This window comes from Phacochoerus africanus, chromosome 2 (genome assembly GCF_016906955.1).
Source record: "Phacochoerus africanus isolate WHEZ1 chromosome 2, ROS_Pafr_v1, whole genome shotgun sequence".
Classification (NCBI taxonomy): domain Eukaryota; kingdom Metazoa; phylum Chordata; class Mammalia; order Artiodactyla; family Suidae; genus Phacochoerus; species Phacochoerus africanus.
In genome coordinates this window covers 1204778-1219670 of record NC_062545.1, presented here as the reverse complement: position 1 = coordinate 1219670, position 14893 = coordinate 1204778, and the positions used below count along the sequence as shown (strand labels likewise).

At 56.0% G+C, this 14893-nt stretch overlaps 1 protein-coding gene across 2 annotated transcripts in view; it reads left to right on the top strand.

The window, feature by feature from the left end:
- The window catches only part of SMOC2 (SPARC related modular calcium binding 2), a 138046-nt gene extending 123399 nt beyond the window's left edge, over positions 1-14647 (top strand). For both annotated transcript variants that reach the window (XM_047769723.1, XM_047769722.1), the window contains exons 10-13: positions 4116-4215; positions 5015-5289; positions 12135-12172; positions 14551-14647. In XM_047769723.1, the coding sequence (XP_047625679.1) occupies positions 4116-4215; positions 5015-5289; positions 12135-12172; positions 14551-14568 (431 nt within the window). In that variant the 3' untranslated portion in view covers positions 14569-14647. The remainder of the gene's footprint in view (positions 1-4115; positions 4216-5014; positions 5290-12134; positions 12173-14550) is intronic.
- The last annotated feature ends 246 nt before the right edge of the window (positions 14648-14893 follow it).

Here is a 14893-nt window from a genome sequence, read left to right as displayed (position 1 = left end):
CCTCTATCCCCCTCCTGCATCCTCTCCTGCATCCCCTCCTGCATCCCCTCCTGCATCCTCTCCTGCATCCCCCTCCTTCATCTCCCTCCTCTATCCCCCTCCTGCATCCCCCTCCTGCATCCCCCTCCTGCATCCCCCTTCCTGCATCCCCTCCTGCTTCCCCCTGCATCCTCCCTCCTCATACCTAACTCCCCTATCCACCTGCCTCCTGACGCCTCTTCACTGAGTCCTAAGAGGCCAGGCCTGAGTTTGACACATACGTGGTCAGCATTTACAGAAATTGGCTCTCCATTGCTTGACTTCCAGATCTGAGGAGTTGAAACTGTAAATAGAGAAGTACATGCTTACCATAGAGTGACTATTTGTGCAGGTGCAAACACGCACACAGAGGCAGCCCCTCAGAAGAATTTGAAAAAGTCAGAAGAAGGTGTTATTTTATTTTCCATTTCATTTGATTTCTCATCTATATTAATTTTCTATACATTTGAAATAATAAAGCCAGATGAAGATTTTAAGCTACTTGCTGTTAAATGCTTTAAAGCTAGATTAATTCGTGTCTTTGTTCTGGGCAGTTTTCACCGCATCAGGCCACCTGGCCAGCCAGTTGGAGCCCCCCACCCTGACCTCCCTGCCCAGTGCCCCACGTTTCTCACCTGCTGGCAGTGCTCAGACCGCAGTTAGGTACACATGTTGGCCAGCATGGGGCCAAAGCTGTGGACTGTCCTCCTTTGGTGGCTTTTCTCGGTATTGGACAAGGAAACCGCCACCCTCCTACTGGCCTTTCTCTGGTCCTGGGTTTCCTTTGGGGGTGATCCCGAGTGTGTCAGGTGACAGGAAGGAAGGGGACAGTGGCTTTGTTACAAAGGGGAGTTTCGGGATGTGGTCGAGGTCACAGCTGTGAAAATGGCCATCTGTATCTGAAAGAAAAGGGAAAAAAAGTTGGATTGAGTCAGTTTGCTGAAATCACTGTCGTCTCTACAAATAACTTTTGTTTTTTAAAACAAGCACGCTTCATAGACAGTTCAGGACACATTCATTTTAAAGGACAAGTCAAATAATTTTGCAAGGAAGGCACCACGCACGAACCAGGCTCCCTGGGGGCGAGTGGCGCCTGGCGTCTGGGGACCCAGCAGCCTGTGGGCTCATTGCTGACAAGCAGCTGGCAGAGAGGACAGGCGTCTGGGACGGGCGGCCAGCTTCCCGGGGACCAGACCAGGACCAGACCCCTGTTGTTTGCACAGAAATCTAACAGGACGCCAAGGATTTTCCTTGGCGTCTGAAGATAAATGACATCAACGAAGCATCCTCGAGCCAAGCTGGGTGCTTCATTTTGCCACTGATTTGTAAATACATTGTTGCAGTGGTTCTGCTTCTGCTCTGAGGAGAGTCAGGTCTGCGCTCCCGGAATTGGCTGTCGGGGCTCCGTGGAAGCCGCGGCAGGTCCTGCTGTGGGGCTGGCCCTGCGCTGCGCACTGGCCCCCACCCAAGGCCTCTGAGCTCTGCCCTGTGTGCAGCAGGGGCAAGCTTGTGGGTGGAACTGTCCCTAAAGAAACAGTGACTTGGTGTCACGGAGCCTGTGGCTGTGGTTTCAAGGACACACAAAGTACAGGAGCTTCCTGCGGCAGAGGCGGTGCAGGCAGCGCGGGGGTTGGGGCCAGGGTCCCCTGGGGCTCGGTGTCCCCGGGGGGGGAGAGCTCGATGTCCCTGGGGGGCGGGGATTGGCTGAGACTGGCGGGGGCTGCGAGGACACGAGGCCTGGTCCGCGGGCAGTGCTCCTTGTCCAAGGTCATCACTCAGTGTCCAAGGTCATCACCGAGGCCGGAGGGAGAGAGTGCAGGGAGACGGAGGGCTCTCTCTGCCCTGGGGGGCGCGTCCCTTTTCCCTGCAGCCCCATGGGTCCCTTGCAACGTGGTGACAAAACACTGATTTCCTGGTTCTCCTGTCACCTCTCATTAGTGCCAAAGCCTTTCCTGGGCTGAGCATCTATTCTTCCCTTGTGGTCTCCTCCTGGTTTTACAAACGAGGTACCGGGATGAACACGCCTGGGACTTTCTTGCTCCCCTCGCAAGGAGCCCTCCCAGGGCCGCTGAATCGAGCTGCCCTCGGGAGCTGAGGGAGAGAGAAGACGTGACCGAGGGCCTCTCCCCTCCGTCCTCGGCCCCTGGCACAGGGCTCTTTTCCTGGGAGCCTCGCAGAGGACGCTGTGCCGTCCACGCCGTGTTCACGCTTATTTGTAGGTGACGCTGCTGTTCCTGTCTCGTCACGGTCCTCCAGCAGCCTCACTTCTCAAGGCTCAAGGTACGCAGAGTCGAGCGAGGCAAGGACCTTGACCCTGCCAGCCTGGGTGGCTCCCAGACCTGTGCTGGGTCCCAGCAAGTGTTTCTGTCAGCAGGTGACTTCACATGTGGTTCAATCCAGAGTGTTGCGCCCACAGAGCACAGGGTGGGGACCCCAGGCGGCTCTCTCTCTGCCCCGCAACCTTTCTTCTCTTGACTCGGATGGAGTTCAGGGTCTTTGCAAATAACCACGAAAAGCATTCCTTGTTTCTGGACTGAAGGGCCCCTGCGCTGTGAAACACAATCCTTGGCAGAAAGATCTGTGCATTTCAGTCTGTAATTTTCGCCGCAATAACAAATATCATAGCAGGATGGATTTGGTATTTCTTGTTTGGGACGTAGATTAAACTTTTTACGTTCACCGATTTTTGCATTGACGTGTCATAAAGCTTTTAGAGGCTGTTAGTCTTGTGTTTCCTGATGGATTCATATCATTTTCTAATTGAACATCTTGTGTTGTTTTAACCTCACCAGGGGTGGGGCGATATGATTAAATCACCTGCAGAAAATAACGTGGGCCTCGCCCCCCCAAGTCGCAGCTCGCCGCATATGCCAGGGTAACCCTCCTCTCGGCGCTGCGGGCCTGAGCGGAGTTGAGTCGGCCCAGCCTTTTCCTGACTCAGCACCGCCCCATCCCTCCCTGGGCATCCTGATGCCGACAGGGGTGTGGGACTCCGCAGGGGCAGCTTCCGCAGGCACCGGGCTGCTGTGCCCCGACCACGTCCCCGCCAGGCAGTGCTCCCTGGGCCTGGCGCCAGGCACCTGCTTGCTGTTCTCTGTTCCTCTTTGTGCCGGGGCGAGCTGCTCCCTGGGACAAAGGTGCTGCCCGGCTTCGGGGCTGGCGCGGGTGGGGCCGCGGGAGGTCCCCTGGGTCCCCCCCATCCCAGATCTTCCGTTTCCTCCTAGGCGATACTTAATGAGATCAGTATTTTGTTCTTGAAAAGTCACATTCTCCCAAAGGTCTGGGGGTTGTCCGCGTAGACCGTTCTCACTTTTTCAGTTATATTCAAAGGGGTGGGGGGATAACACAGCCCTTGATCCCCCCTCAACTTCTATCACTCCCCCCCCCACCTCACTGCTTAGGGATCCGCAGGTGTTTTCTGCTGTGTGCATCTAAGGAGGGGGAAGCCGTGTAAACAGATGCCTGCGACAGGCAGTGGGCACGTGCCTAAGAGTGACAGAAACGCAGGCATCAGAAGGAGGAACAGGCGAGCCAGAGGCCAGCGACATCAGCGCTGGTCCTTGTCCACACGGCGAGATTCCTCCACTTCCCAGAGTCCAGGGAGGACTGGCCCGCTGCCTGGCTCCACCTTGTCGCCTGAACGCATTGGGTGCAGGGGGAAGTTCCGAGCCTCCTACGAGGATGATGAAGTGGCATCTCGTGGGCAGAGTGTACCACTAGCTTCGTGTCAACTCACTGGCAGAACCACTCCCAGGCCCCGCTGCCAGCTCTGTGTCCTGCCCTTCCTTCTCCAGCCCCACGAGCCTGGGTGCTTCTTGGCCTCAGGGGCCCCATGTGTGGCGCCTCCTGGGTGGCAGCTTTGGGGACCAGTGAGATGATAATGCGTGAGTCTCTTGGTCTAATGTGATGGTTGACTGAGTCTTAGAGGTTGTCACTTCCAGTGGCTGTGGGTTCAAATCAACACATATGTACGGCGACACGCTTGCACGTGTTCAGATGGCAGGCGGACTCGACCCTGAGCCGGCCTTCCTCTCCGGCGAACGTGTCCTCTGTGAGTTCTGGGAAATAGGAAGACGTCTCGACTTTCTTTTTTTCAGGTTGTCCCGGTGCCAAAAAGAATGAGTTTCTGACGAGTGTGTTGGACGCGCTGTCCACGGACATGGTCCATGCCGTCTCCGACCCCTCCTCCCCGGGCAGGTGTGCAGGGAGCCGGGACGAGGCCCTGGGTCCAGGGCCGGTGGGGAGGCTGCAAGGCAGAGGCCAGCCTGGTCAGCTTAGCGGACCCAGCAGGGCCTGGAGGAGAGGGTCTCCCCCAGACACGAGGTCCCTTGCTGGGTCTGAAGGAGATACCACCAACCTGGTGAGGATGTCCCCTCCTGGCACGGGGCCTTGGGATCTTCCCAGGTTCCCTCAGGTGGTGGAGGTGGCAGCGGTGGGAGGGGAGGAGAGGGGCCCTGGTCCCGAGAGCTTCCCACTTTGCAGTTGCATTTTAGAGCCATTGCCTGCATTTTAAATACTTACAAAGGTTCAATTTGAAATGCTCAGATTTCCTTAGAGTGAAATATTTGTAACACATAAAGCTTTGCTCCTCAGCCACTTTCACGTCTGCCATTCAGGGCTGATCACTCCATTCACTCCATTCAGAATCTGATGCCTGAAGCTCGGGGACCCTGCTCGAGTGCCTGGGTCTGAGGCTCGGAGCTTGGCTTCTAGAGAGACCATGAATGAATCCCCCAGGCGTCCCCGCCCCAGGCTTGAACGGCGTCCCAAGTTCACTGTGCCATCAGCAATTCTGAAGCCAGCTTGAGCACATTTTGCCAGAGCTCTTTTTCTAAGTTACTTTTTCTTTAAAGTTGTGAGGCTGGGGCGTCTGGACCAAGAGGGCAGCCAGCAGCCTCCCGCTGGGCTGGGAAGGCGGGGCCTGGGGACCCTGACCCACAGACGGGGCGGGAGAGGCAGCCGGGCGCCGGGTGCCTGACCCCTGTGTGTCTTCCAGGCTCTCGGAACCCGACCCCAGCCACACGCTGGAGGAGCGGGTGGTCCACTGGTACTTCAAGCTGCTGGACAAAAACTCCAGCGGGGACATCGGCAAAAAGGAGATCAAGCCCTTCAAGAGATTCCTGCGGAAGAAGTCCAAGCCCAAGAAGTGCGTGAAGAGGTTCGTGGAGTACTGCGACGTGAACGACGACAAGTCCCTCTCCATCCAGGAGCTGACGGGCTGCCTGGGCGCCACCAAGGAGGAGGGCAGAGCCGACTCTCGGAAGCGGCACAGTAAGAGCCTCGCCCCTCGTTTTGCACGTGCGCGTGTCTGCCCTCGAAGCCGCGGGCTGGCCCTCAAGAGCAGATTGTCCCTGCTGTCCGAGGCGGGGGGAGGTACCGTGTGTCCCGGTCCCCTGTCCTAGAGATGCTGGCAGGGACCGTCCATCAGAGGGCGGCCGGGAGGAAAGGCAGGAGCGAGCGGTGTCTGAGGACGAGGCTTCCTGTCCCATCCGGGGGCTGCCTCCCCAGGGTCTGCTTCCGGCGCCGAGATGCGGACACCCGGGCCCGGGTGTGGCAGCTCAGTAATCCCTGTCTGCAAACCAGCCGCTTCCATGGTGGAAAGTGTGTCTCAGCAGAGTATGTGTCTTCACGGGCCCCAGACCCCCTCCGCGGGCGCGGGCCCGGCTGAGCCGCAGGCCGGCCACCGCTGTGGGGACCGGGGCTCCCGCCTCGGACCCGGTGGGGGCTGGGTGGGGTTTGCAGAGGCCTCTCCCCTCGCTGCAGTTTTATGATTCTCATACTCTGAAAACCAAGGCAAGTTGGAGGGTAGATTCTGGAACACCACTGGCTGGTCTTTGGGTCTCTCTGCATGTGCAGCTCCGCTGGGACGCGGGGCCCCCGGCCCCTGGCCTGGACTAGGGCTTCGGGGAGGCAACGGCCGCCTCTGCCGCACGAGCTTCTGTGTCCCCAGCCCTTGTCACGTTAGTCGTTCAGCCGACCCGGCCCCGGCTCGGTCTGGGTAACTGAGGGGCTCTCGCTACCGGCTCCGTGCGAAGTCCATCCTGAAGGAGTTCAGTTTATTTTCAGGGTCTCTGACGCTCACGTGCTCCGCGCTCCCCTGATGTCTGGCCTGGTGACAGTGACAGAAACACGCAGCCGCCCACTTTGTACCTCATTGGGCGACGATGGCCCCTCCTGGGAGAGCACGGGTCCCACCCCCGCTCGCTTGGGGGGCCCTTGCCACCCCTGATGGGGGTCAGTCACAGAAGCCCCTCCTCGGGGAGGCGTGGGCAGCGGTGGCGGCGCTGCTGGGGTCTGTAGCAGGGGGAGGGGCTGGCCTTCCACCGGAGCAGGGGCCGGGGGCCGGGGCCAGCGTGTCCGCACCCAGGAACGGCGTCTCCGGACCAGCCCCTCGGGGCCCCCGGCCCTGTCCCCGTCCTGCCTCATGGTCCCCACAATCCTTTGCCTCCCGGCCAGCCTGGGGGCGAGGTTATCCTCATTCTTACTTGCAGACGAGAAGCCCACGAGCACCATGGGGGTGGCAAAGCCTGCCCCCCACCCCCCCGGGCACATAGCGGGCCCGCCCTGGCCAGCTGCCCAAGGGCACAGTCCGAGCAGCCACAGTCCCCGGCTGTACCACCTGCCGGCGCCTCTCCCTCCAGTGAGGGCTGGCCTGGGACACCAGCTTTCCAGCAGTGGCCCCCGCTCTCCTTTGTGGGGGCTCAGGGTCGCCTCCTGCTGGCCTCAGACGCTGCCGGGATACGTGGGCCTGGACGGCCGCCCTCACTTGTCCCGTGCTTTTCTCCTGTGGGTCCCGAGAGACGTGTGACCCACGGCAGGCGCAGGCTGAGATCCTGGCAGGCCGGCCCCTGGGGGGCCGAGGGAGCCAAGGAGGAGCTGGGGCTGGATGGCTGGAGGCCAGGGGACGGGGGCCCCTCCGCTGGGGCCCTGCTGAGTCCTGGTGGGGGGGCGGGGGGACTTTCACTCAGCGCCTCAGTTCAGCCCCTGCTGGATTGGTGCCATGTCACCCTGCACCCACCGCGGGGGCCCTTCCTCGTGGTGGAGGCCAGTCTGGGGTTTCGGAAAGAGTCCAGTCTTGTGGTTTTATTGAGCAAGTCGTGTGCAGGTGCCGCAGGGTGTGGAAGCCGCTCTTCGTCTTGCCATCGTCACCCCTTTCAGGGCAGCCCAGGCCGGTCGGTCGTCTGCAAGGACCCTGCTCTCTGTGAGCCCTGGGAACCCGCCGTCGGCCTCGGGCTTGAGGTCACGCAGGACACCCCTCGCCGGGGGCACAGTCCCATCTACACGTTTCTCAGATGCCGGCAAAGGCGGTAAAGGGCAGGCTCGGTGAAGGGAGGCGGTGGCCCAGGCCTTGGCAGGTTCGCCTGTCGAGGAGGTGGCCCTGGAGCCGCGAAGCTTTTGCGGTCGTCCCTGAGCGCCGGAGAAACGACTGTCGCCTGCAGACGCCGCCACCCGCCCCGACCTTCGCTTCCGCAGAGCAGCCGGCGCTCGCCCTCCCCCGCGTGGCTCAGGGACACTGGCTGGGTCCTTTCCAGGAGGGTCAGCCCCCGAGCGTGTGTGTGCTTTTGACACCAGCCGGAGCCATGTAGCCTGTGCTGAGCTCCATGTGGGCCCACCGTGCTCCCGGGTGGGTTCTGGGCTGCAGCAGGAGGCCCAGTGCCGGTGCCACTCTGCGGGCTCCTGCAGGACGTCTGCTTCTGCGGGTGGCGGAGTGTCCTGATCTGTCCAGGAGTGACTCTGTCCTCAGGATGAAGTTATGTGTTCGCTCAAGCACAGCGTGGAGCATCCGCGACGAATCGTTTCCCAGTTTGTGGGAAGGAGGAGAAGGGCCCTGACCCCGTGTGGTCAAGGCGCAGGGCCGAGCAGGCTGCTGCCCGCGCTCGGGAGGGAGTTCCGAGCCCGCGGGCCGGGGGAGGTGCCGTGAGTGATGGAGCGGCCAGCGGGAGGGAGGGAGGGAGGGAGGGCTGTTCCCACGTGGTGACAAGCACAGGGACACCACTGCCTCAGGCCTCTGGGAGCTTTTCCCCTTGCCAGGTCTCAGCACCTCAGGGTCAGAGCCCGAGGCCCGAGCTGCACCTGTGTGACACCCGCAGGATGGCCTTGGGGGCGGGAACCCCTGTCGGAAGAGCCGCGGGTCCAGGAGTCCGTCAGCCGAGGCTGCCCCGTGGAGGAAACAAGATGGGAAGCTGGTCTTCCTGGAGATGCTGACGGTCAGCTGGCTCTGCTCTGGGGAGGACACGGCAGGGCCCACGGCCTCCCGACCACTGAGGCCTGGGGAGCTCAAGTGAAGCCCGCACGTCCAGAGCCACGTTCCCTGACACCTACGCTTGGTTGTAACCAAAGTGATCTCAAAACGCCACCTCCCTGTAGACACAGGCCTTGGACCTGAGTTGGTTCAAGTGCCTCATAGGCTCATAAGTTCTGCTGTTTCCTGACCCGGTGTATTGACCAAAAACTCGAGACAGTGCTGTCAAGAAGGTGGCTTCTTCCTCACTGTTGCTCAGAAAACGGGGCCAGCCCAGCACGCGGGTCCCGGGGGAGCACAGGCCGCTCAGGAGCTGCAGGTGTGTGGGCTCAGGGCGCAGGGCTGCCCCCGCTGGTGTCCCTGGTCCTGGGGACCGGGGCGGGGCTAGTGGCCCTGAGTGTGGGAGCCTAGGGAAGGAGCGCCGGTTTAGAAGCAGGTTCCTGCGCGCCGTTAGCCATCCCGGGAACTGGCTCACCCCCCCCGGGGGGGGGGGCGCAGGAAGACTCCCAAGCCCAAGCATCAGATACAGAAAATTGATGTGCGACTCAAGAGGACTGGCCCGTGGACTGGCCTCAGCTGGCAGGTGGACCAAGTACCCGGAGCGGGGGCAGCTGCACCCTCGTGGGGACCCGGAGAGGGCGGGGCGCTGCCTGTGACCCGGAAGAGGGGCGGATGCTTGTCGTTCACCACCACCCCTTGATGTCATCGTCATTTGTTAAAAATGTCTAAGTCACTGCAGAATCCGGAGTCATCTTCTGCCTGTGCCTCTGAGTAAACCGAGCTGTCTGAATTTTAATGCCTCATCGGGAACCAAGAAGTGAGCACATGACTGACCCCTCTCCTGCCCCAAACGAGCTCAATGTGATAAAAGAGGCATTTGGGTCAAAAACGAGCATCAGGAATTTGGATACGTAATTAGTTGATTTTGCAACCCCCCTTTTTTCCCTGCAGAATTTCTCAGTTTTTTCCAATTGTTATTTTTTTCAGTTTTGTTATCATTTATTTTTTCCTACGCTGTGTAATTTGGAACAGGGAAAAGTCAGAAAAACCTGAACCATCAGGAGGGTTCCATTGGGACATTCTGAATATCCAAGCCATTACTAGGTTTTTTTGGTTTTTTTTTTGTCTTTTGTCTTTTCAGGGCTGCACCCACGGCATATGGAGGTTCCCAGGCTAGGGGTCAAATTGGAGCTGCAGCTGCCAGCCTACAGCACAGCCACAGCAATGCCAGATCCTTAACCCACTGAGCGAAGCCAGGGATCGAACCTGAAACCTCATGGTTCCTAGTCCGATTCGTTTCCGCTGCGCCACAACGGGAACGCCTGTTACTAGTTTTTTGTTTGTTTCCTTTGTTTTTGCTCACTACTTAGCAATGCATTTTTATTCTAAAAAAATGAGAAATCAAATAAAGAATATAAATAATGTGTGACCTTTTATTCTGAGACAAAATTAGACCAGATCTATAGCTTTCCAAAAAAATTTCTATGCATATGTACATCCATATGCATGGACTATAGTTTTCACTATATACGGGATCACGATGTATATATTAATAACACTTATTTGAAGCAATTATATAAGATTTTGCCTTTAAAATTTTGCAACTAAAACATATCATTGAGCGCTTGATCCTGATTTTCACTATTACAAAAAAATGCAAAAAAGAAAAAAAATCCCTTAAAACTATCGAGAAATAACAGAGCCTAGAAAAAGACATTTCTGAAGAATACAGAAAAAAAAAATCACAAAAGATTACATCACGCCCTCATGACTCTCCAAAGTGACCTTGCACAGAAAATCAGCAATTAGGAGATGTTCATTTTGACCAAATTATCCTTTTTTCAATATAAATCCTTGACAACCAGGTTTATTCATTTATTTCTTTTTGGCTGCACCTGTGGCACGTGGAAGTTCCGAGCCAGGAATCAAACCTGCACAGCAGCTGAGACTACACCGCAGCAATGACAGCCCGGGTCCTCAACCCTCTGAACCACAGGGGGACTCCTTAATAAATTATCTTTTTGAGCCAAATTGCCGTGCTGCTGTGTTCGCTCAGGCAGGTTGCCTGACGGCCAGATTGCCGCTTGCCGTCACCAGGAAACAGTCAGTGCTGTTTGCTGCTGCTGACTTCAGCTCCTCCCTTGCTGAGCCGTGTCCACTCCTTTTCTGCCCGAAACGCATGTTGATTGTGTGGCATGGCTGCATGTTCATTTTGATGATGTGCATTCTGTTCCATGAAAATTAAAGAACAGTTTGTTAGTGTTCTGCCCTTCATGTATTTTAATGGAGCTTTTCCCTCCTCTGTCCTGAGTCGAATATTCTTTTCATGAAGGAAATCTATATTCTTTTCATCTCTATGGCCAAGTTCTAAACACCTACAAATGTTAACTTTTCTTGCTGTCACTTTACGTTCACCTGTTGCAACCTCCCATGACCAATAGATTGAGTTTTACCGTAAAAGAAATCAAGAAAAATTTGCAATTATTAATAGCCTGGTTGGTTTAGAATAGCTTCAGAGTATCAGCTGAGTGTTCTTCAAATTTGACCCAACAGCCCCAAAGCCCACTTTTCCCGGAAAGCAGGCATTTCGGGCAAAGCCGAGGGGAGAGCGGCCGCGGCAGCAGTAGTAGGTGTCACGTACTCGTTTCATTCAAACCCGCAGCTGAGAGAAAGTGTCCGTTTAGCTCCTACTTATTTACCGTTTGGGCAGTTTGCTTCATACATTTGTCTTTCGGCTTTTCACGCTCTGTTCCTGTCAGCTTTCCTGCAGCTTTGAAAGTAGACGCTTTGAAGAAGAGCTTGGAAAGTGGATTAATTCTGCTGTTGATCTTTTTCATGAAATGGGTGGCATCAGCAACTAGTCAAGGACTTCCTGTTGGGGCTCAGTGGGTTAAGAACCTGACTGTTAGTATCCTTGAGGATGTGGGATCCATCCCTGGCCTCACCCAGTGGGACCCAGCATTGCTGCAAGTAGGTCACAGATGCAGCTTGGATCCTGTGGCTGTGGCTGTGGCGTAGGCTGGCGGCTGCACCTCTGAATGGACCCCTCCCTCGGGAACTTCTGTATGCCGCAGGTGCAGCCCTAAAAAAAAGAAAAAGAATTAAGCAAGGTGCTCAGGACCGGGCTCACTGCCCTCCTTCCACCGACTCATTCGGAGGGTACCGGTCAGTCGCTTCCTGCTCTAACCATTGGCAAAATCACAGAAAACAAAGCAGATGAAGTGCGCGTCTTCTCGAGCGTGTCCTTTGTTTTAATGCGGAAGCAAGAAGTGAGATAAGAGAGGCAGGTCCATGGTGTGATGGGTGATGTGTGCTGGGGCGTGGGGGGCGCTGGAATTTTTAGTGGAGGCGTGAGGCGGGCAGGGTGTTTGCACAGGTGACAACCAGGTCCCGCCCGGAAGGAGGCGTGCACAGAGCTGACAGGGCTGGGGAACAGTGATTTGGAGCCAAACAAGTTAAATGATTCTCATGATTTAAATATAAAACCAAAAGGTTTGAAAGAACTGGTGTTGGTTCCCAGACTCCCAGCTGCCTGCGTCCCTCCCCGGGACAGTCTGAGGGACGCGGGACGGTCCCCACAGCTGGCGAACGGCCTTTGGGATTTGGGGTTCAACAGACTCGTCTTCCACAGCTGGACGAGAGCTTTTGTCTGGCTGGGGATTCTTGGAATCCTGACTTCGATGGTCCGCTGTTTATCAGCCACGCTCAACACGCGCGTGTACCCACATTTCCTCGTGTGAATGAGTCTGCCCGTCGATGACATGTTCCTAAAGTGATACGGGCTCTTTTCCTGGAAAGTTGTATTGACCCTTTTGCTAACGGAAGAGCATGTGGTTTCTAATCTCTTTTTTGTTTTTTGTTTTTTCTCTGCCAGCCCCTAGAGGAAATGCTGAAAGCGCTTCTAATAGACAGGTGCGTGAGTCTGTGTCCTAGCCTGCGGCATTTGCTGGTCCAGTTGGAGGCCATAAAACTGGCGGATCTGTGGATTTGGAAAGGGAAGTACCGCCCAAGAAAAGAAGCGGCTTATCGTGTCTACCTACACCCGCAGGGCCCCGAGGGCCATGGCCGTACATGGTTCTCTCAGACCCCCCCCAACTTGCCGAGGCATCCGTTTCAAGATTTTGCCCAAATTACTTTTTTTTTTACTACCTGAAGTTTCAATTTTTTTTTATTTTAAGAAAAATTTCTGAGTGCCCTTGTTTATATACGTAAGAATAAGCTTCTCTTGGGTTTGGATTTGTCCTTTCCTGCTCGCTTGGTCTTGATGAGATTACAGGGCAGGTGCGTCTTCCTTGAATCCGGGAGCCTCCTGGGCCACGTGGCCGTCCCGGAAGGGATGCTCGGCTCCTGCGTGGGCGCTTGTAAATGTGTTTCTGAAGCTGTGTCTCTGGCCAGCATGTGCCACGGCCTCTCCAGAGTCTGGAAAATCTTCCAGAAGATAAACAGGGGCCCTCTCTTTCTCTGAGCCCCGAGGCCAGGGCCGCGTCCTCCCTTCTTGCGACCACTCGGCCTTTTACTGTTGATTGCGTCCTCCCCTGTGCGGTGTCAGGGCCGCCGTCCCTGAGCAAAGCCCGCACCTGCTGTGGCTTTTATGTGGCGACTCCAGTGCACGCCGTGGATGTAATTTAAACCCTTTTCATTGGGGTCGAGGTGTGAGGGTCGGTCTTCCGGGTTTAGCAGTGTTTACGGTTTCACCTTTGTAAATCCCACTGCACGTGACGCACTCTCCCGGGCTGGCCCAAAAGCAGTGCCTCGGGCTGAGCTCCAGAGGCCTCCACGGGGCTGTTTTCCTAAGAGAACAGCGATGCCCCCCGGGGTGCTGCCCTCGTGTGAATAAAGGCAGGGGAAGACACAGGTCGCCTCTTCAGCTTTTCCCAGTCAAGGAGTCCAGCCTTTTCATGTGTCTGTTATTGCAAACTGGGGGCCAGGAAGCCGTCTTGCTGGGGTGGGGACCACAGGGCTTCCTTTGCAGGACACGAGGCCCCAGCCCAAGGCTTTCAGCCTCCACGTGCCAAGGACAGGGAACAGGGTCAGGATGGACGGGAGGATGCAGGAAGCTACTGTGTCACGAGAAGTGTGCTCTCTCCGTCCTTCCCCGGTTTCCCTCACGGTTCTGGGGTGATCGGCGCCGCCCCATCCAGCTGACACTGACGTGGGTTAACCTGGTGGCACCACCTTCTCCTGACGCAGAGCTGACCCGCTTTAGCCACTGGCAGGATACGGGGATGGCTTGTCTTCATCCGCAGCTACTTAAACAGAACGTCGCGTAGCCAAACGCAGGGGAGAACGGCCTCTCTTCTTGCCACCTGGTCACGTGGTATCAGGGGAAGAAAAGCCAACCCAGGAGCCTCTCAAGTGTTAAAAGTGTAATTATTTTAAATAGATCAACTTGTATGGGTCAGAATGGTCCACGTGGAAAAATAACCCTAGACAGTTGTACGTTGCTTCTCCTTTTCATCCTGTGTTGCTTTTCCTTGGCACACTCAGGACTCCAGGAATTCAGGGAACAAACTTTCCAAGCTGCCTTTCTTAGGGAGGTGGAGGAGCACATGGAAAGGATGGGTAGAAAACATTTAAAAAACAGCGGTGTCTTTAGCCCATCCGAGGCTTACATTAGATTATGCAAAGTATTTTTGCGTAATAAACCCGTGGTCCTTGGAGATGCTGCAGGGTGGTTCGTACACGGGGTCGGTTTGCAACGTTCGAGATAATCATCTCTTTGCTGACACTTCTGACCATTGAGCGGGAGGAAGGCGTTAGATGTTCAGAAGGGTCTGGAAAGTTTTTACCGTTTTAAAAATTAATTCTTCCACCCCCAATAAAGCATTTTTCTTTCCACGTTCATTTAAAAGTATGTCTCTGGAGTTCCCGCCGTGGCGCAGTGGCTAATGAATCCGACTGGGAACCATGAGGTTGAGGGTTCGGTCCCTGGCCTCGCTCAGTGGGTTAAGGATCCGGCGTTGCCGTGAGCTGTGGTGTAGGTTGCAGACGCGGCTCGGATCCCGCGTGGCTGTGGCTCTGCCGTGGGCCGGTGGCTACAGCTCCAATTGGACCCCTAGCCAGGGAACCTCCATATGCCACAGGTGCGGCCCAAGAAATAGCAACAACAACAGCAACAACAACAAAAAGACAAAAGACCAAAAAATAAATAAATAAATAAGTAAATAAAATAAAATAAAATAAAAGTATGTCTGTTTCCCTGGCCGTTTCCAGCTGGGTTTATGTCGCGCTTTCGTCTTCAGAGCTGCGCGAGGTCGGCGTCTCACCGCTTCTCTCTCGTCTCTTTTCAGCCGAGGAAGCACGGATAAGTGGCGCGTGCACGGCAGATGCTCGACCCTCGGCCGACTCCCTCACCAAAAAGCAATTAAAAAAGCAAAACCAAACACATAGTATTTGCACTTTGTACTTTAACTGTAAATTCACTTTGTAGAATTGAGATATTTAAACAGACTGCGTTAATCTGTGAACACGGAAGGGCTGTGGCTTCAGAAAACGAGTCACATACACTGTATGTGTCTTCTGCGACCTTCCCGGTCTGTGGTTGCTGGGGATCTGTTTGGAAAGGAGGCGAGCTCACTTTCTCCCTCCGCCACGTGGTGACGTGGCCGAGACCTCCCGCCCTGCCCACCTCCT